Consider the following 23,179-nt stretch of genomic DNA (forward strand, 5'->3'; position numbering starts at 1 on the left):
ATAATCATTTTTGCTTCAAGGCGGGAAATTTCACTTGAGACTGGCGGTGGGCTCTCAAGTTTAGAAGGTTTTGTGAATGTTGGAGTGAGATGAGGGGAAGAGGAAGCCGTTTGCCGTGTAAATTTTTGTTTTGCTGGAGCCATATTCATTAAAATTTTTTTTAAATATGATTACTAATTTGTGATAAATATTACAGCGAAACTTCACAGAAGAATTCCACGCACTAGTTGCAAACCACTTTACAAAAGAATTGTCCGCGTATTTACAAAATTAAAGTGACAGATTATTTAATCAAATGCTATTTTATTGCAGCGAAACGAATCACACGTCTACTCTCTTTGCATACTTGATTATCTTTTTTCATCCAGATCAACCTATTGGCGTAATAAATTTGCTTGCTCGACATTTGGAATCAAAGAAGTGTTGGGTTATTTTTACTATGTAGAAATGAACGAATTTCAAGACATACTACACAGTATTAACCCTCTAGCCGGCAAGACCGCCTTTAGGCGGGGTTAGGTTAAACTGGTAAAACATGTGTACCGCCAATTTTTTTTTTTTTTTAATTTTTAATGCATTATGTTCGATAATTATTAGATCCATGCGGCAACCTTGATTTTACAGCTGTAACTGATAGCAGGGTACAATTATAATCATTCTAGTTGGAAAAATAGAGTGCACTGTATACAAATATTATTTTTGTAAGAAGTGCTTTTGGTAACTGTAATATAAATGATAAAATGTATTTCGATCGTCAAAAATTATTGGTAAGTAGATTAATTGCTAGATTGAAATATGTGAATAAGATGTGGAATTATAAAAAATATTGTAGTATTATTGGCCAAAATGTATACTCTGCCTAAAGGCGGAGTTGCCTGTTCCGCTGTGTTTTTTTTTATAGCGAAAGTGATACTACCCATACGTTTGTTCTTCAGTAGGCGAACATATATTACTGAAATGAATTACTCCAAAAGGCTCAAGTTGTCACAGTTGTCTGATGAAGAAATTGCAGAATTCATGAAAGCTTTAGGTGACGACGATGACCGTTGTGAAGGTGAGAAAAGCGAAGACGGGAGTGAAACTGAAGAGGTAGTTATATCAGATAGGGATTTTGAGCAAATTGATAATTACATCCAGGAACTAGAAAGTGCTTCTACTAGCGACTTTCTCTCAACAACTTCTAACTTGAACGTAGAGCAGATTACAGCTGATCCGAAGATGATGTGTGCTTTGCGACAGTACATGCCAGTGGTTTAGAAAAATATGGAATAAAGTTCTTTGCCCTATGCGACTCATACGGGTTCTCGTACAGATTTGAAGTTTATAAAGGTGCAGCCGACAATGCTGAATTTGAAGGCGTCCCGGATTCGGGGGCGACGTCAAATGTCGTTGTTCGTTTGTCACAAACGATCCCTGATTTTAAGAACTACATAACTTTTACACATCGCTTCCACTTTTGATTTACTGGGGAAGTCGAGGAATTCTATCTCATGGTACGATTCGTGCCAACCGAATTCCAAACTGCAAGCTGTCTAAGGATAAAAATGTTTGCAAAAAAGAGTGAGGTTATTCAGAAGAGTTTGTGGGAACTGCTTATGGTATTGAAATAATTACTGTTGTATGGAAGGACACAAAAGCCGTTGACTTGGCATCAACATACGCAGGTGTAAATCAGTTTAGAATTGCATCTAATGAAGCGCCACCAAGAAAGACAATTAGATACGACAGGAGGCATAAATAATATATTGAAATCGACTGCTCTAATATTATTAACGAGAACCACTATCATTTAGGGGGGGTTGATCTCACGGACGCCTTACTAGGACGCTATTATATTCGGATGAAAACGAGGAAGTGGACGCTGCGTATATTTTATCATCTTATAGATATGGCAATGGTAAATGCATACCTGCTCTATCGTCGAATTACCGAAAATCATCAGCTTACAAATTTGAAACTCCCGGATTTTCGAATTGAAGTAGCTGACATACTTTGTAGCTCTCAGAAACTTGTAAGGAGACCAGTGGAGGGACCAGATAGTACTTCTCCAAGTAACCAATGGAAGCCGAAAAATAAAAAGTTACGCACCACCGATTGATATTCGTTACGATGGCATTGATCATATACCTGCTTCTTTGGATCGGAGCAATAAACGGACGTGCAAAATGCCTGGGGGCCTACTCTGTACTGCGATGCGAAAGAAATAATACGCGAAATCGCAAAATCGGTACTCTGTATCTTGACATTCGCATGTATATTTTGACTTTCGCATTCACATTTTGCCCATTCGCAATTTTTCTCCCTTTTCGCATTGCCGGCACTCTGTAAAGCGAAAGCGAATGTCAAACAGCATTCATTTTCGCATTTTTCTTGCTACAAGTAATAGGCATTCGCATTGTTCAAATATGTAAGTATTAATTGATGATTTTGTAAATTGATATCTTTATATTCATTTAAAAATATATAGGAAAACTCAAAAAACAAAACAAACACAAAAGCAACAATTTGTAATCCTAGTGGACTTAAAATACATAAATAAATAACAATTAAATCGAAACCACTTTTTTATAAAGCATTTCTATTGGAAATCATGTCATTTTTTATTTGTTCTCTGATACAACTAGCAATATTTCCCATTCTCTGATTTTCCACGTTTTCTGTATTTATCACGTTCACTTCTTCCAGTTCAATTTCTGAACTGGGAGGATTTCTTCATTTAAATCAATCCTTTCTTCATTTAAATCGTTCCATAATGCTACAGAATCCTTTTTTTAATTTGTTCAACAAAAATTAATCGTTTGCCGAAATTGTAATCGCCTTGTTTCTTTTGTTCTCTTTCTTTGAGTTTGGTCAGTGATGCATACTCAAGCAAAAAATTAGCGAAAAATAAAAAAGCAACATTGTTAGCGATGCGATAGCGCTACAGAGTTCCAATTACCTTTCGCATCGCAATTTATTTTCGCATCGCACTGCCTTTCGCATCGCAATACAGAGCAGGCCCCCTGGTTGTAAATCAGAAACTCAAATATTTTGTACAAAATGTAATCTTAACTTATGCTTATCAGCTAAAAATACATGTTTCCAACTGTTCCATAAACAATAATTCAATACTGTTTTAACGTTTTATGTTAATAAAAATACATAAGCAAATTCTTTCTCCTTCATTTCAAGTACCCGTAAACAGGCAGGTCCGCCAAAAGGCGGGGTGGGGTTTTTCAGCACAGGGGGGGGGGGGAACTATTAACTTTTTTGGCAATCTGACTTTAAATTTGAGTTTATCGCACTATAATTAATAAGTATGAGTTTTTTATTGAAAACAAAAATTGGCCGGTTAGAGGGTTATTATCGCAAGAATTTCCTCTTCTGCATTTCGCTTAAAATTTGTGGTACAAACTTTAACGTTTCCAACACAGTAAAGTGGCGTCGGCTAAACTCCTCTTAACCATTGAGGCGAGATCTATCGACGTGGCACTGATCCATGAGTCTATTTCTCTTCGGAAGGAAAAATTGTCTGGGCTCAGCACGCTTGTTGCTGTTGTAGCAGTGCTTCGCCCCATCCAATAGGTGTGACCGATCACAAATTGTCATCAATATCCTCTAACGGGAGTCCAAGGAAACTTGCTGTTTCAACGGGGGTGGACCATAATGAGAGAGTGTTAGAGGCGTTGGTTCCACATTATGAATTGAAGAGATGGTTGGTGTCATGTGGATACACATTGCAAGCAGGGCATACATTTTGTATGTCTGGGTAGGTAAGAGTATAACCTGTTACAGTATCCAGATCTACGTTGAGCTAGAGTGACTCGCGTTTCCCTAGGGAGTGTGCGTCCCTCTTCTGCAAGTTTAGGGTATTTTTCTTTGAGTATAGGATTCACCGGGCAATTCCTGACATAGAGGTCCGACGCCTATTTGGTGGAGTTCACTGTGGACCTGCTTGTGTTTTTTGGCTTCATACGGCTGTGTTCTCAGGTGCCGTATTTGCTCATAATGCTTACGGAGATGACTCCTTAAGTCCCTGGGTGGTGTTGCTCATCAATCAGATTTCTGTTGGAATGTCCAGGCTTATGGGTATTCAACAGGAACTGTTTGGTTAGCATTTCATTTCTCTCCCTGATGGGGAGTATTCTCGTCTCATTATGTAGATGGTGTTCTGGGGACATAAGAAGACAACCCGTGGCGGTTCTGAGGGCAGCATTTTGGCAGGCCTGTAACTTCTTCCAGTGAGTACTCTTTAGGCTTGGCGACCACATCAGGGATGCGTAGCATGCAATCGGCTGGCCAATTGATTTGTAAGTGGTAACGAGCGTTTTTTTTTTCTTTTTCCCAAGTACTGCCAGCAAGAGATCTAAGGATTTTATTACGGCTCTGGATTTTCGGTACAATAGCGGCTGCATACTCACCAAAATGTATATCCTGATCGAACTGCACACCCAAGATTTTGGGGTGTAAGACAGTTGGTAGCGTAGTGGCATTGACGTGGATGTTCAGAATGGTAGACATTTGGGATGTCCTTGTTGTAAATAAGGTCGCCGATGATTTAGTCAGTGATAATGCCAGGTTTCGCGAGTTGAAAAACCTAGATAGATCAGGGAGGTATCCGTTTATTTTGTTGCAAAGCTCATCGATCTGTGTGCCTGGTCCTGTGGCCATTATTGTGCAGTCATCGGCGTAGGAAACGATAGTAACTCTTTCTGGTGGCGAAGCTAGCTTTGATATGTAGAAGTTAAACAAAAGTGGGGAGAGGACACCACCCTGTGGCACCACTTGTTTAAGTCTTCTTGGTTTTGATGTTGCGTTTCCAAATTTCACCGATGCCTGCCGACCACCCAGATAGATAATTTGCGGGCCACCCTTTAAGACTTTGGGGGTTATATCCCTTTTTTGGGGGCGCCGGCATCGATCATAAGACATAAGGTCAAGTTCTCTCGCTAAATATGCGGCCTCCACCGGAAAATGAGGTCGAATTTCGAGAATTCTTCCGGCGGGAATAAATCGAGCCGAGGCGGATTCAATGACCTTTCGGAAAGCACGCTCCTCTTGGCCAGCATCATTCGGGATAGGGAGGGTAGCAAAGCGGCTGTCTGTAAAGGATTTGTATTCGTCCCACTTTCCTTTTATAAAGTTAATGAAAGTGCATTTCTCGGTGACGATGAATTTGGCGGTACGCTCGAGCGAAATAAGTATTGTCATGTGGTCGTATGCCAATGTTACCATCGGCTGTCAGTTGACGCAATTTACGAGTCCTGCGCTCACGATTGATATATCTGCCAAACTGTGACAGCTTCCTACCATACAAGTGGGGGGCGTCTCCGTTTATTGTGCAGAACGTCGTTTCTTCTATTTGGTCCGGCAACATTTCACCCTTGCTGACCGCCTGCAAGTTTGAATGCCATAGATCGTGTTGGGCATTGAAATCGCCTAAGATAATGCGATTATGGCCAGTGATTAATGCACTAATATTTGGGCGGTATACACCTGGGCAGCACGTGGCAGGAGCGATGTAGATGTTGATGATTTCAAGGTTTAAATCTCCTGAGCGAACAGATAAGCCGTGACGTTCTAGGACATTGTCCTTGCGGCCGATGTCGGGATCAAATATATGATATTGGACTGAGTGGTGTATGATAAACGCGAGACCGCCTCTATTTCCGCTCGCGCGATCTTTTCTGTGGACATTATACCCAGAACAGTTCTGCAGAGCAGATCTTGCTGTGAGTTTAGTCTCTTGAATCGCAGCAATACAGATGTTGTGCCGCCTCATGAAATCGACTATCTCCGTAATCTTGCAAGTTAATCCATTACAGTTTAACTGCAGAATTCTGCAGTGCAGCGGGGGAGACGTCGTCACTCTAGGAGTAAGTGACGGGTGACTACGCCTGGGTTGTGAAAGGCTAGGACGCAATTGCTGTTGTGGCCCGGGGACTGGACGTCCCTGGGTAAGCATTGGGGTACCCGGATGATTTGGGTTTGCGACCTGGCAACATGGCGCAATGAAGCCCGTCGGGGGGTTTCCATCGCGGAGACCAGAACATCTAGGAAAGTGGTACCGTCCAAGGCAGGAGCTGCATTGGGCGGATGTCGCAAATATATATATTCTGTGCTGGCAAACTGTGCAAAAGTTGGTAGGGACTAAGAGTCTATTTCCCTGACCTAAACGGTTGCTCGGATTTCGCCTTTACTGCGCGTAATCGGGAGGAAGAGTGCGAGCCTCAATTATGGTAAGGAAGCAGTTGCACTCATACATGTTGCCTCATTACACTACTGAGGACCTATTAGTGGTGGCCGTCAAGCAGAAGAAGTAAGTATTTATCCGTGTATACTGCTACTCTGTCTATACTCTATGCATATGTTGGTTCAACATCCAGCAATGCTCTTTATATTACATTGATCTCTGAGCGTGATATATGAAGGTATGATTTAAAGGTCGTTGATAGGCTATCCTTCTCCGACCATTCATATAACAGCTTCAGCGTCTCCCTTAAGAGAGGGGGTAAAGAAATGTGAAATCTTTAGAAACCCTAGGTCAACGAACTGGAACAAATTCCAGAGACATTATCATAATTGGCGCCTAGCCGTCGTATGGTAAAGCTTATCTCCTAAGAAGATTCAGAGGAAAAGGCGATCCGCGCTGGTTGAGTGATTAGCTGGGTTTCCTAGCAAGACAGGTAAAAGAAATGTTTAGTTGTAAAGCCCGCGGAAAGCGATGCTTGTAGCGTGAAATTTCCAGGGCGAAGAGAGTCTAATAGAAAATGGTTTGTGTGGAGTGCTACATGAATGGATTAAAATAATATTCAATGACAGCATAAGACTGAATCATGTACCGCACAATTGGCAAACTGCTTGTGTATTTTTCCTAACTAAGTCAGTGAAGATCAGTCATATGTATCCCAAATACTACAGGCCCATTATCTTAACATCAACGTCTTTGAGGGGACGGACGGTTCGGTATATATGCCTGGACATCTGGTTTCGCGTTGACCGCCAACGCGGAAAAGACGGATATATACTTCTTTACTAAGATATATAAGATCCAAACAGGATCTAAACTTCGAGGGATGACCCTGCAGGAGAAACCTTGTATAAAATATCTAGGAATCGTTCTTGACATTAAGTTGGCATTAAAGCTCAACGTGAAGGAGAGAGTATAGACGGCCCCGACTTTTATTTTACTTTATGTATTTAAAAGAATAATGGGGCGTACGTGTGTCTATCGCACTCTCCCTCTCGCAATGGATATTTACAGCGATTGTTAAACCTTATTTTTTTTTTTTTTTGCGGGGAGGCTGAAAAATGCCTAATGCACCATAATTGCTGCCGTCGCAGCAACCGTGTGTCCGTAGACTAAAAAACAGCCCCGTTCTGGAACCGTCGCCCACCCCGGCACCACTTTCGCATTACTTCAGGGTGGCGTTCCATATTTCTCATTTTTAAGAGCCTACTGTTGTCCCTGCGTCCAGGTTCCCGCTATTTGCTCTGAGTGTCCATTTAATCGCCACTGCTTCGCATGCGCATTTCTCTGCGCTCCCTCTCAGCATCCATCAGGCGTGTCATTACTATAAATGCCATTTTGCTCACTGCAGTCCAGCATTCTTTCCTGCTGCATATATGTGAAACTAAATTTCTCGTGGTAGGTTCCTCCCCAAAGACTCCATGCAAGGTGAGTCTTTCTTCGTGGAAACGGGGGCAGTAGAACATGACGTGTTCTGCGTTTTCTAACTCTGTGGTACACATTGGGCAATGAGGATCTTCCTCTATCCTACGCTTCCATAAATACTCTTTGAAACCGCCATGTCCACTCATTATCTGCGTGAGATGGTAGTTCAGTTCGCCGTGCTTCCGCTCATTCCATTGAGCTACGTTCCAAACTAGTGTGAAAGTCCAACGCCCTTTACTCGAGGCCTCTCACCGTTCTTGCCACTTAGCTATTGTTTGTGTCCTTGCTCTTTTCTTGTCTTCTTCAGATGGTCGCTCGATATTAGTGTTATACAGATCGGCCATTTCGCTTGCCAGTAAGTACACTGGGATTTTCCGGGTTAGAACCAGGATCGCGTCGTCGGACACCGTCCGATAAGCACTTGCTATTCTTAAAGAAGCAAGTCGGTACGCTGCTAATATATATTTTTGATGGGTCTGTTTAGATCCATACCACACTGGTGCTGCGTATAGTATTATTGAGCTGGTTACTGTGGACAATAGCTGACGTATAGCTTCGCTCGGACCACCAATGTTAGGCATTATTCGCATAAGTGATCCATTAACTTTGGTAATTTTCTCCCCCACCGCTCTGAAGTGCTCTTTGAAAGTTAACTTAGAGTCAATGTACACTCCTAAGTATTTTAAGGAATCCTTTGAGGTGATTTGATGATCCCCGACAGTTAAGACTAACTCGTTCGCCGACCGTTTGGAGCTTACTAATACCACTTCCGTCTTTTGGCTAGCCAACTCCAGTCCTGTATTGGTCAGCCATTCATTTATTCTTGCTACGGCGTCATTACATAATGCTTGAAGCAGGTCCAGTTTCTTGGCCACTACTACCACTGCAATATCATCAGCATATCCCACAATTTGCGTGTTTTCTGGTAGATCAATCTTTAGCACCCCGTCATACATTACATTCCAAAGCGTTGGACCGAGAACAGATCCCTGTGGGACGCCTCCTGTGATTTTGTACTCGTTAGCTCCTTGATCCGTGTCAAAAAGAAGTACTCTGTCTTTAAGATAGCTACCTATAATTCTGCGTAAGTAAGCTGGGGTGCCGAAGCTTTGCAGCGCTGCCATTATCTGCATCCAGTTCGCAGTGTTAAAAGCATTCTTGATGTCCAACATAATCAGTGCACAGAACTTCCTTTTATTTTGGCCTCCAGAGATAGCTTCTCTAGCTATATTGACGACTGTTTGTATTGCATCTACGGTGGATCTTGATTTGCGAAATCCATATTGACTATTCGATAAGCCACCTGGTCTTTCTAGAGTCAGCTGTAGGCGGTCACTAATTATACGCTCGAAAATCTTCCCTAGGGAATCCAGCATACAAAGTGGCCTATATGAGGATGGTTGGTCCGGCTGTTTACCACGTTTCAGCAATAGGACAAGTCTTTGTCGTTTCCAAGGGCGAGGGAACACGCCTTCTTGCATACAGGCATTAAAAAGATCAGTAAATAATGTAGCCCTAGTTGTAATCGCGGCTTTAAGGGCTATGTTTGGTACTTCGTCGGGTCCTGGGGATTTGTTATCAGCAACTCTTTTTGCAGCGTCCAGCACCTCTTGCTCTGTAATTTGCGGAATTTCCGTACTTTCTAGATCCTCGCTTGGATAAGTCCAGCGATCTTGCGCCGGGAAAAGTGTTTCAACAATAATATTCATCAGTATCGGGCACGTAGGTTGCTGTGATATCGGTCCTTTAACTTTGGCCATCACAGTTCTGTAGGCTGATCCCCAAGGATCTAGGTCGACATTATCCAGCAGTTCCCTAAAGCATAACTTCTTGCTCTTTTTTATGGCATTTTTAAGTGCCTTTCTTTGTGCGACATAGGTGCTGTGTAGCTCTGCATATCGTGGTGATGAGCGTGCCCTCTGCGCTATTCTTCGTGCTTTGTGGCATTTTCTACACTCTTCCGCAATTTCGTCATTCCACCAATATACCGGAGTGCGCTGTGCTTTTCCGCGACTTCTGGGCATGGCAGCATCACATGCCATACATAGCAACTTAGTGATTTGAACCGACTGGTCTTCCGCATGCGATTCTCGTACTATGGCGTCCTTCCAGATAATGTCAAATATTTGTGGGTCGAAAAGGTGCTGTTTCCATTTCCTAATTTGTCGATGTCTTGCTGCTACCGTTCGTGGAGTTTCGAGCAGCTCTACGCTAATAGCTTTATGGTCGCTGTGTGTGTAGACGTTGCTTATGGACCATTTTGCTCGTCTTGCTATTTCGCTGCTAGCGAAGGTGAGATCTATAATGGATCGTCTGGTACCTGTATCGAAGGTATATATCCCTGGTTCATTTAGGAGTTCTAGCCTCAAAGAAGTAAGACTTTCGAGGAGAACTCTCCCTCTTTCGTTGGTTCGTCTACTTCCCCACACAGATGACGATGCATTGAAGTCTCCACACACTAAAAGCGGGTGTTTACCTCGTGCTTCAATGGTGATCCCGTATATCATGTCTTCGAACTCGGCGATGGTCATGCTCGGAGGGGCATAGCAACTGAAGACGTATATACCGTTGATTTTTGCCCACGTGAATCCTGCTACCGTTGGCGTCATAATTTCCTGTAGAAGAAATTTCCCTGGTGCCCAAATTGAGGCTTTCCCTGCTGAATCTGAGAGCCAACCCTGCTCCTGGCGATTTTTGTATTGTTCAGAGAGTACCACTATGTCATATCCTCCTTCATAGACTGTTTGGGATAATAACTCTTGGGCTGCCTCGCAATGGTTTAAATTGAGCTGCAATACCCTCATGAGACAGTCATTTTGCTGCCCTCTCGTTGCGGGCATTTAAAACTGCCTGCTGAATGTTGTCCCCCACATAGCGCGCATTTCGATGCATTTTCGCAACTTGCAGCCTTATGACCTTCCTGGCCGCATTTCCTGCATAGGCTAGACCTATCTACAGTCTCCTTACATTTCTGAGCTATATGCCCGTAGCCCCAGCACCTATAACAGCGTTTTTCTTGCTTGAGCTCTCTAATTCGGCAGGAAACCCATCCTACCCGGATTCTTTGCGTATTAAGAACCGCCTTGGCATCATCCGCTGTAAGGCTTATAAGTGCCGACTTCGTGCCACTGTACCCTGTGCGTATGCTTTTTATGGCAGCCACATCTGGAAGTTTGATGTTGCATTGCTGGTGGAGGGCGTTGCAAATCTCCTCGGGCGTAGTAATCTCATCGAGATCTCTGCACTGTAGCGTGACCATTTGGGACTTTGTTATAACTTTAGCCGAGTCCTTTAGTACCGCTTCAATTTCTGCTTGGTACGCGCTTGTTTTCCCATCTTGCGATTTTTTCAGCTCTAGTAACAGCTCTCCTTTCGCCGTTCTTCTAATCGTTTTGACGTCATCACCCAGGGATTTTAATTCGTCGCATCTTCTCACTTTACGCAATATGTCGGCGTACGTCGCATCCCCCGCCTTGGAAATGATGATTGCATCCGGCCTAGCCTTAAGTGATTTTTTCTTGCTCTTCTTTTTGGCTAACTGCCACTCTCCCGTCTTTTGGGCTGCAGTTTCCTCTTTCCGCTCCGTCTTCTCTTGCGTTTCTTGCCGTCGTTTGTGACCACCCACGTGCCCTGGTAAGACATCTTTTAGAGTAGTAGTGGGTTTTACCACGTTGTTCTCCTTGGTCGAGTACGAATTATTCTTCGGTCGCTTTCCTGGGGGTGATGGACTTCTATCCTTGGCGCATTCGCTTGCACGCAATTTATGTTCTAAATTCTTTACCTCTAGGGTCGACTCGATGTACAGCACTTTTATTGCGGAGGCCAAGCGCTTGATTTCCGCGTGTATATTATTACGCCCTATGAAGAACTGCATCAAGTCCTCAATCGCCTTGCCTAGCTTGGTCATCTTTTTTTTCTCCAGGGGGGTTTTGCTGATTTAACGCAGCTGACGCCTGCTTAATTAGCTCACTTAATAATGGTGTGCCCGTTTGAGCCTTGCTGTCGGAGTTCTTTTTGCAAAGCTTCGGTGTAGCACCCGGCGACAACGCTCCTTGCTTGCTTTCGGCCTCCGCTCCTTTGGGTTTCGTTACCACTTGCGACGAAATGTTAAGGCCCCCAGCCGATGGGCCACGCCCTTCTGGAGAGCGAGCTAGCTTCCTTCCTACAAATGGATTGAACGCCATTTCATTCTCCTGTGTTTGGTTTTTTATTTTAGTATTGTTGTTGCTCATCATTTATTTAATTGGGTCCCCACTTGAGGCCGCTATCTTGGTCCGAGTGTGCAGTTACCTATATAGATCCCGTGGTTGTCTATGCGAAGGCAGGGAGGCCACGTGAAGGTTGACGCAGTCCCTCATGAAGACTGCGTTCAGAGCCAGATCAGTATTAATCGGGAGGATCTCAACCGAACCTGCACCACCAACTTAATGATGACGGACTTTGAACGTACCCCAAGGCCTGCCAAGGTTTTAACGGGACGCAGACGAATGGGACATTAACCGGAAAGTCATTTCGACGGTGTGTCAAGCCGTGTACTGAGATTTCCGAATGCCACATTCGCCAGCCCTTAACAAACATATCCGAGTCGTTGTTAAACCTATCCTATACACTATATACTATACTATAGGGTCCTTATTTGGTGGACAGCCACGCAAAAAAGAACCTACCTAAAAAATTAAAGGAAGATAAAAATTGTTTACAAACATCCTTTATATAAATGGTTCCAAAACCCTTGGGATATGTGTTTTTAAACACAGACATAATGTTGATAAACTTCTATTTTGAAATTGTAACAGTAGATTTGTAAACAGCTTATCAAAAACAAAACTATAAAGGTAGAGTGCAATTACCTAACCTAGGCGAATAAATACTTAAAGTCCGTTAAGGATAGAAACTTCGCTGTAAAGAAGATATCAAACATCTATAAATTTCAAAATGCATCAACATTATATCTGTGTTCAAGGACACATGTATCGCTGCGTTTTGAACCATTAATGTAAAGGAAGTGTTTAAAAATTGTATATCTTCATTTATTTTCCACTTTTGTGGCATTATTTCGGTGCATTATTCAATTACTTACTCGAAGGTTTGTTCTTCAATGACGGCAGAGCTTTGACACTCCCAAATTGAAAAATCTGGACGGGTTGCTTTTACGAAGTAAGGAAAACGGGTAATAATTCAATCCCCTTTAGCGTAAATTGTAGTAGAAAAGTACCTTTAGTAGTATATTCGTAGAGATAATAAATTTGTAAATGCCAACAGGTTTTGGAGGAAATAATTCATTTTCTACTAAATATTTCGTGAATTGATAAAGAGATATGTTGGTTTAGAATTTTATTCAAAAATTACTATATCAAAATTTGTTTCAAAAACTCCCTATATGAACATAAGTTCAATGCATTTTGACATAAGAGGGAGTTAATGAAAAGCATTCTGAAGCGTTCTTCAATCTAATTCTAATATAGGGCGTTTTTGTGACAAATCATGAAATGGGAAGTTTTTGAAAAATATTTTGAGATAGGACGATATTGAAAACGCAGCCGACATGGTCTGAAAAAAAAAATAAATAAAAGAAAATGGCTTATTGCCTTAGAACTTTATATTCCGGTCTTGACTCTGACAGAAGTGTTCAGCTTTTATGCGGTCCTGCTACACAGGGAGTATTTACCTTTTTATTCTGAAATTTGGGACAGCTCCTTTACGTTAATTATTCATGAAAGTGTTCCCGATAAAACGTTTATTTAGAATATTCGGAACACGTTCCTTTGATACTACCTCACAGGTTCCGAATCCCCAAATTCTTAAATGGAGACGAATGTTCCGAACATACGGAATGAATAAGTTAACATGCTCAATGTACCAATATTTCGTTATGGCATCTCCATTATTTACTAATGACATTTTTACGTGAATCTATTTGCTAGTCGAGTTTTTTACGTTGAACGATGAATTTTGAAGTGGTTTAGGTTTCGTATGTTCATAGGTTTACGAAGGTGCACGATTCCTTGGTGTCAGTACTTTTCATAAAGCCTATGCTCAGCCACACTAATAGATCATGGCATAGTTAATAAATTCATCATAAAATTAAAATAAATTGTCTAAGAAATTATGCAGTTTAGTACCTATCGGGTATTTGTAAACTGATTGCTTCCTATTTCTACTACTAATATTTTTCGAAAAATTGCAAAGAAACAACAGAGTTAACGGATGTCAATTCGATTTGGGAGCAAAATGGCTGCAATTGTCAAAAAATTTATTTGTCGAGCAAACCTCTTGTGATATAATCATGATTTCGGTGGTCGTATCTATATGTCAAGTTTCAAGTTTTTACCTCAATTGCAGGTCTTATGAAACTGCCCCGGGGCCATAAGCCTTGTTATTTTTTCCTTTATATTAGGTCGGTTGAATGTTTGTACGCATTTTCTATACACATTTTGCAGTCGATTTTTAAGTAACTTCTCATTAAGTAACTTCACATATAGGTTAAGACACCGAGACAATGCACAAAATGGGGAAAACCGTTAGGTGGCGCACGAATCGAAATAATTAGATAAACATTTGGAAATTTGGAATGTTGGGGTCGATTTTTAAGTAACTTCTCATTGAGCTACAAACGTGAAACTTCACATATAGGTTAAAACACTGAGACAATGCAACAAAAGGGGAAAAAATCCGTCAGGTGGCGGATCGAAATAATTAGATGAGAATTTGGAAATTTGAAACCAGCTTTAAGTAACTTCTCGATGAGCTAGAGACTTGAAATTTCAAACTTAATTCAGAGGCCAATGACAGTATAAGACATAATACAAAAAGTTTCGATAGGGAGCGCACGAATTGGGATTTAAAAAAAAATAGTACGGAACGGAGAGAATTTTGCAATGAATTTTCAAGAGACTCCCCATTGGGCTACAGTCTTGGAACTTCATCAACATACTCACTTGTAGCAATTCAAGCTTGACATGTTGAACAATTTTCAAGTAGCTTAAAAATTAATGTAGCTTGACGTATTTTTCTGATATGTACTATATTGTATACATACAAGTATTGTATGCATTCTGAATTGATAAAAGTGAGTTTTTCACCTTGTAATAAATAAGGCACTACTCTTTTCCACCTAAAACTAAAATATATATATTTTTATTTCTCATAAATATTTTTACAATTTCTAGGCAAAATTTTAAAATTAAAGTTCAACAAGAATATGTCTTTATATAAGGATTAATATTTCGCTGATTTTGTCCATTTAGATAAAGGAAATGCCTAAACTTTGTTTTCCATTTTATTTGGTCATTAGGTCTGCAGGCGGCACGTGTAGAATGGCATGCACTGCTGCTGTCGGGGTTCCCGTTATGCTGATATTATGATCTGCATAACCCCTATTTTGTATACGTACTTTTTTTGTGTGGCTTTCCACCAAACAAGGACCCCATAGTAAATTTGGGGTTTGCAATTGCCGTAAATACCCAATAAGAGAGGTTGGGTGATAGGCCATACGTGCATCATAGCATCCTCTTGCAAGCGTACTGTGCCGCGATGATTTGCTTTGCTCTCTCTTCCACATGGAGTTTCCACGACAACTTTATATCTATAATGACTCCTAGATATGTTGCGCTACATTTTTCTTGTAGAGTTACTTCTTCAACATAAAGTGCAACGTGGATGAAAAGCTGTTCTTCACAACACAGCATGCGTACACCAAAGGCAAGTCGGTAGACACCGCATTGCATAGGGTGGTACTAAGTGTAGAGAAATCCATGGAATATAAGGAATATGCTCTAGGAGTCTTCTTGGATATTGCCGGGGCTTTCAATAATGTTTCTAAATGGGCATTTATCACATTAAAGTATATCCAGCCTTAACCGGATGGATCGGCTGCATGCTAAATTGCAGGAAGATTACACCGCAATGGGGATTGTACGAGGCCACGAAATCAGTGGACAGGGGCACGCCGCAGGGAGGGGTGCTATAACCTCTGCTGTGGACCCTGGTTATCAACCAACTGCTCAGGCGATTCGATGAGGGGCCCGTAAAACTTACGGCCTACGAAGATGACGTTGCAATTGTCATAAATGGAAAGTGCCTTCCAACGCTTAGTTCTTTGATGGATCGCGCGCTCCGGGCTATTCATACCTGGGCATTTAATGTCGGGTTGAAAGTCAATGCGGAGAAGACGGATATGATCTTGTTTACAAAGAGGTACAAGGTCCCAAATTGGATCAGGCCTAAGTTACGAGGGGTGCCCTTACAGGAGAAACATTGCACAAAATATCTAGGCATCAACCTAGACAGTAAGTTGTCATGGAAGCTCAACGTGGAGAAAAGGGTGAAGAAATCCTCAACGGCACTTTATGCATGTAAAATAATGCTGGGGTGTACGTGGCGCCTATTGCCCTCTCTTTCTCATTGGGTTTTAAAGCGATTATAAGCCCTATTCTATACTATGCAGTTCTTGTTTCGTGGAAAGTCACACAAAAAACAACATACCTCAAAAAATTAGAGCGGGTGTGCAGACTATCGATGCTTAGCAATACGGTTGCCCTGAAAGCAACCCCGACGGCTGCATTGTATGCCATTCTGCACATTCCGCCAGTAGACCTGGTAGCAAATAACATAGCACTAACAACTGCAACCAGGTTCGGTGCCTCGGGGCAGCTTGAGCGCCGACCATATGGACATAGTAGTATAGCGTCATCAATCATAAGACGTAAAGACTACCTGACTCCCTATTTGCGCTTCGGGGGCGATCAGAAGGCCACAATAGAGGCGGACCATTGGCGCAAGGGAGCGCAAGTGGCGGACGGGGAGATACATGTTTACACAAATGGTTCCAAAGTAGTGGAAGGAGTAGGGTCTGCGGTATACTGTGCTGATCCAGAAATAAGCAGATTCTACAGGCTGCCGGATTACTGTAGCGTTTTCCAAGCGGAAATATTAGCCGTAACCAAAGCAGTAGAAACCCTGGAAGAGAATAACTTAAGCTGCAACCGTGTTAACTTTTATATTGACAGTCAAGCAGCGATTAAGGCAATAATCGCGCATAGCACAGCATCTAAATGCGAGTTAGAGTGTAAGCAGTCTCTGGAAAGAATCGGGACAGGGAGAAGCATGCATCTATATTGGGTCCCAGGACATATGGGAATAGATGGAAATGAAAAAGCGGATGAACTAGCTAAAAAGGTCGCATCCCTTGAAGCTTGCTCCGTAGACGTCCCAATCAGACTGGGCGAGATTAAGCGAAGACGAGAGGTGCACATGATCGACCAAGCAGGAAAGGCGTGGGTTCAAGCGCGGGGGGCTGTAAAGTGTCGAAGATTATGTGTAGGTCTTACAACCTTAGACTAACGAAGTTACTTCTATCATTAAAAAGAGAGGACTGTAGACTCATGACGGGTTTTCTCACTGGACGTCACATGCCTTTAAATTATGCTTGGTCAGTGATAGCAGATGTAGGAAGTGCGGGTTGGAGGAGGAAACGATCGAGCACGTTCTATGCTCGTGCCCTGCACTTGCCAGGCTAAGACTCCAGCTATTGGGAGTGATACAGCTGTCAGATCTAGAAGCAGCTAAAAAGGAAGCTTCTAGTATATGCCAAGAGGACGGAGTTATTTTATAACATAGGTCCTGGTTTTTGATAGGGTTTTTCAGTTTGGTTGTTAAAACAAATTTCTGGTAATACTACGGACTCAATCAGTCTATGTGAGGTCCTCATGGATCGGCCAGTTCAACCTAACCTAACCTACTTCTTCAAATTTGGGCTTTGTCCAAATACGACCTTTATATGTCCTATTAAATAATACTAGATCGGTTGTTTCGGCGTTGGCGGTCAACTCAACTTCAGCTTCCCAGGCATGTTACTAAATGTTGCATGGATTTCTGCGCAGAAAAGTATGCAACATTTAGTACCATAGGGTCACTAGGTATAAAAGCTTAACTGCTTTACTTTTGCTTAGGACTTAGACGGTTATAATTTCATAACTTTTTTTCAAACATTCATTCGTTTAAAAGCGATAAGGGCAATCCCTGCTTAATTCATACAAATAAACAACATTGGTAAATTCTTTGTATTTCTATAAATAGAACAAAGGAAATACCATTTTCTTTGAAACCGCCATTAACAAAAAAGCATAACTTTAACACATGATTACATACAAAGTATGTACATTGCAAAAATAATTAAATATGCAAGGAAGGCAATTGTTTGTAACAGCCATCGTAGGAATGCGTGTTCAAATCCCACTCCCGGGAGAAAAGGCTTTGAAGAGATTTACAATGTATAATCGAAACAGTTGTCATTTACAACAGGTGAAATCTTGCGACCGCTATTTGAGTAACTTCCCGTAGAGCTATATTTTTGAAAATAAGTACATTCTTCAGAACCTAATGACAGTACAGCATCAAGGAAAATATTTCGCCACGTGGTCCAGAGATCGTGAAACTTCAAGAAATCATCCAAACTTGGAATTTTCGCTTTGGAGTTCTAAGTTCGCTTCGGGCTCTATTAGGTTATAATATTTGTGGTAAAGGAATTTTCTATTTTGGACGAGGATCGAGATATTTAGAAAGTGCATTTACAACATTTGGAATATTGCGACCGCTGACTAACTACCCTGGAGCTAAATTCTTGAAATCAAGAACACACTTCAGAACCATCTGACAGTGCAACATCAATGGAAAAAGTTTTCGTTAGGTGGTCCAGGGATCGTGAAAATTAAAAAAACCTTTGAATTTGGAAATTTTTCTTTTGAGTTTTAAGGACCTCCCCGATAACCCAATGAAAAACATCTATACATACCTAAAAATATACTCTCTAAGTTAAAATATGCTATCGAGTTTGGTTTTTTTAAACGGTTTTATTTAGGTTGAGTTGACTGGCACGAATTTTGTAATTGAAATTTAAGTAACTTCCCGATAAGCTACAGTCTTGAAACTTGGAGTATAGTTCAGAACCCGGTGACAATGCAATAATAAGAAAAAAATCGCCGCTAGGTGGCGCAAGGATCGACATATTCACAAAATTCGTATTTGTCCACCTATTTGGCTTATATTTGGAACACATAATACATATAAGAATAGAAAGCGACCTATGAAAAAAAATCGCCGCTAGGTGGCGCAAGGATCGATATATTCACAAAAATCGTATTTGTGGTCCGATTTGGCTCATATTTGGAACACGTAATACATATAAGAATAGAAAGCGGCCTATGAAAAAATCGCCGCTAGGTGGCGCAAGGCTCGAGATATTCACAAAAATCATATTTGTGGTCCGATTTGGCTCATATTTGGAACACATAATACATACAAGAATAAAAAGCGACCTATGAAAAAAAAATCGCCACTAGGTGGCGCAAGGATTTAGATATTCACAAAAATCGTATTTGTGGTCCTATTTGGCTCATATTTGGAAAACATAATACATACAAGAGTAGAAAGCGACCTATAACAAAAAATCGCCGCTAGGTGATGCAAAGATCGAGGTATTCAAAAACATCGTATTTGTGGACCGATTTGGTCCATATTTGGAACATATAATACATACATGAATAGATAGCGACCTATTATGTCCGATTTTGCTCATATTTGGAACAAATATTACATACAGTCGGGTAGAAGTGACATCAAAATATTTTGGAGTTGGAGGAGGGATAAGCAAACGTGGCGCAGAGTCGAGTAAAGTCTTCGGAAGGATTATGTATTCAGGACTTAGATTGTAACAAATTGTCAGGAAAGAGTCCTTGTAATAATGATACACTAAATGAACTAAATAGAATGAGAAATAATAGGCAATTAAATAAAAACCAAAAACTTGAAAATAAAATAATAAAAAAAAATGATAAGTTAAACGGTTTTATTGAAAACAATACTTACATGAAGTAATACTAATATTAAAAGCTAGAAAATAACTAGGGTAGGTCCTAGGTACTAGTCATCACACTCCTCATCAATATAGGGCGTTGATCAGACATATAAATAAAAGCGTTGGACCCGTCAAATTTCTATTGATAGTCATATATAAGACCAACTGACCCAACTTAATAAGGTTATGCTACGCCTCACACTTTTAGAAATTGAACGTGCCCAACGCTTTTGTTTAATTGTCTGATCAACGCCCTATATAGATGAGGAGTGTGATGACTAGTACCTAGGACCTACCTAACTATTTTCTAGCTTTTAGTATTATTATTACTTCATGAAAGTATTGTTTTCAATAAAACCGTTTAACTTAAAATTTTTTTTTAATTATGTTATTTTATTTTACCTTTTGATGTAATTTAACATGTACATATCTGACGCATAATGTAATGTGGTGAAAGTCCCACTCAAAGCAAGTTTGCTCGTACAGTTCACAGCGAACATAAAATTTACTTTTGTTTACAAAATTTTATTCATATTAGAAAGGAATCAAGTTATTTTTTTTTAATCAGAACGAAGATAAATATTTAAAAGTTTTACATCAAGGAAGAAGTATTTCAATCGATCTTCCAGTTTTTGATTCATAGCTGTGTAAACAAAAATTTTATGATTGTTTTTTTTTCGAACCTTGAATACAAAAATTTTATGATTTGGTAATTTGCCATGTGCCTATAATATGCACCTTCAAATTATATCTAAAATAACCATCTCACTTAGATACGCGAAAGTACATATAGTTAGGTAACCACAGCTCCGTATCTAGTGCGCAGCTTGTCATAAAGTAAAACATTTACATACATTCAATTCTGTTGGATGTAAAGCTATTTCTTTGTTTTACAGTTGGAAGCTTCAATGAAGTGTTACTAATAGCTGAATTCAGTAAGCCGTCTCTAATCACTATTAGAGACTATTTGGGGTGAAAATCACTTTTGAGACAATTTGCCATTCTGTAAGCTGTCTCGCGTCTCCAGCCTCACAAAAGCAATCACTAATTTGTGAGCTGGGTCGGGGCAGATCACAAACGTGAAAATTTCAGAAAAAGTATGAAAATTATTTGCGAAAAACGCTTTAAATATATTTTTTTTTATTCCTCAAATTAAAATAAGCATAGAAAAAATTAAAAAACAGAAAATACTTAAAAAAACATCGAACTCTATGTGGCGCCGCTGAGATTCGAACATAGACACTTTGGGTTTTTCTATAAAATTTGTGAACGGCGTCTTAGCGAGCTCAGCCAAAACACCACTCAACATTGCGTTGACAAAATGCAATGCTATATTATTTGTTCAATGTATGAGTAAATTGTCATTTTGGTGAATTTCGTTGATATGGTGAATTGTTTTTGTGACTTTCGTTTACTGAATACCGAAATCATCTCAAGTCACAAAAATTGTCTCTAAAGGAAAATCTCAAATTTAGAGACTTGAGATGAGACTGAATTACAGAATTCAGCCGTAAAAGGGTTGTTTATAAGAATTGTTTACACATAATTTATATTAAAATAAAAGGGCTACTTTACATTCAATACTTTTGCCAATGTATAGTACTGTTAGACATTTTTTAATTTTGGCGGTGAAAATTAATAGTTCGTAATAGTAAAAAATGTCCGATATGTAGGTTAAGACTGGGTCGATTTATTAACCGATATCGCGCCATTGATTTTTCGATAGGATTTGGGCTCAGGAAAAAAGTGCCGCTACGCATACCCAAAAAAAAAATAATTTTCGAGCCTGCGAAATTTATTTTTTTTTGACTTTTTTCGACTTTGATTTTTAAGGTTTTTTTCAAGACCTACTAAAAAATTTTCATTTGATTGTTTTTAGCAGGCATTTTTGGGTCGGACAGGGTATACATATGAACATTTTTTTGGTAGGTCCTGAAAAAAACCTTAAAAATCAAAGTCGAAAAAAGTCAAAAAAAGTTAAATTTCGCAGGCTCGAAATTATTTTTTGGATATGCGTAGAGGAACTTTTTGTTCCTGAGCCCAAATCCTATCGAAAAATCGATGGCGTGATATCGGTTAACTTTCGTCCCTGCAAATCGACGCACCCTAATGTAGGTACATTAATATGTTCTCACTAGCCTTACCTGCGTATGGTGTAATTCTTCGTTCAGGAATGCACATTTAAATCTACTAAACGACTTTGACCCTGTTTGTAAATAAAGAAACTCATTATAGGTAGAGTAAAATGGTTTCGTTTACTTTAACACATTTCTTCCTGAACTTGCATCATTTCTCGTTAATTACTTTATGTAAGCAGTTATAGTAAGTTACATAAGAAATACTTAAAGAGTGTGTTCCTTTATTGTGTATACATTTTCATAATCGACACATTTACAAAATCGGAATTCGAAAAAGTTAATCGTATTAGTATGTAGAATATATAATAAGAGATGTTAAATTTTTTAAAACGTTGTGAAAATATTTCTTACTTATATATATAAATATATTGTCAAGAAAATCGATTTCAATTTAAAAGTGGTATGAATAATGACGGTACTTAGTTCCACCGGGTAGAGTTCCAGAAGTTGTTGATGAGTAGCTGTATCCACCTGGTCCAGCGCCTGTGGTGCTAGTTCTTTCAGTATTATAATTGAATGATCCTCCCGGAACAAAGCGGGATGTTGACTCTATAGTTGAGGAATAAGTTGAGCTTTCAGGCCTTCTATACGGATTGTTGGAGTCATAGGTGCTTTTTTCAACATTCGATTTGTAGGAGTATGAATAGTCATTAGAACCTCTCTGGCGATGGGTACCGGGGCGCTCACTACACAGGTTCAAACGTGGAGTCTGTGAATGTGGGTATCAGAATTCAAAGGGATTAAAATTACTTTTTTTTAGTTCTCTTATCTGATTATCGCTAGTCGCCTTTCAGTAGCAGTCGTTATGGTGGGAAGTTGCCTTCCTTTGGTGTGAATACAAACATACATATACATAGAAAAAGTGGCTCTAAAAAGAGTTATCTCCTCAGTTCAAACAAGTTATTCAAATCGTTGAATCGGTGAAGTAAAAGTAAAAAAAGGAAGTAAAAGTCAATCGGCGGGAAAATAATTACCTTTCGTCGGCTTATATGAAATATATTTATGACATTAATGTCAGCTTTAAAAGTTAGCTCAAATGGTATTAGTTCTCATTTTAAAAGTTTCTCTATCAGCCAACAATTTTTTTACAAAAGCAAACCCCTCTGTTTCATATATTTTCATACCCAGCTAAATTTAGGTATAGAAAATTAAAAACTACCATTTTCTTGCCTCTGCAATAACCTCTGTTAACAAAGGTAAATAAAATAATAATAATAATAATACAAAAATTATTTCCATTCGAATAGCAAATCCTCTATCTGACTAAACTTAGCTGAGTTTATATTAAAAAACTGGGTTCAATACACAACCATGTCTTTTATATCCATTGTGGTGCTTCATATTATTTACAATTTAAAATAGCTGCGAAAACGGTTTTTTGCTTTCCTGGGCTTTTGCTGATTGAACGCATTGAATGAAAGACGACGCAACGCTTTCTTAATTTTCATGGAAACCTGTAATTTTACTACCTCAAGAATACACCCGCGGTAGGTATGCCGGTCGGGAAATACCATGGCTATCAAATCCAGAGTG

At 40.0% G+C, this 23,179-nt stretch overlaps 1 protein-coding gene across 4 annotated transcripts in view; it reads right to left on the reverse strand.

The window, feature by feature from the left end:
• The window catches only part of LOC137236957 (protein anoxia up-regulated-like), a 1,647,042-nt gene that overhangs the window by 1,319,228 nt on the left and 304,635 nt on the right, over positions 1–23,179 (reverse strand). The window contains exon 2 of one of the 4 annotated variants that reach the window (XM_067760046.1): positions 21,848–22,355. The exons of the other annotated variants lie outside the window; for them this stretch is intronic. Within the exon in view, the coding sequence (XP_067616147.1) occupies positions 22,038–22,355 (318 nt within the window). The 3' untranslated portion in view covers positions 21,848–22,037. Of the gene's footprint in view, positions 1–21,847; positions 22,356–23,179 lie in introns of those variants that run through there. 4 annotated transcript variants of the gene reach the window in all.

This window comes from Eurosta solidaginis, chromosome 1, assembly GCF_040869045.1.
Source record: "Eurosta solidaginis isolate ZX-2024a chromosome 1, ASM4086904v1, whole genome shotgun sequence".
NCBI classification, from domain to species: Eukaryota; Metazoa; Arthropoda; class Insecta; order Diptera; family Tephritidae; genus Eurosta; species Eurosta solidaginis.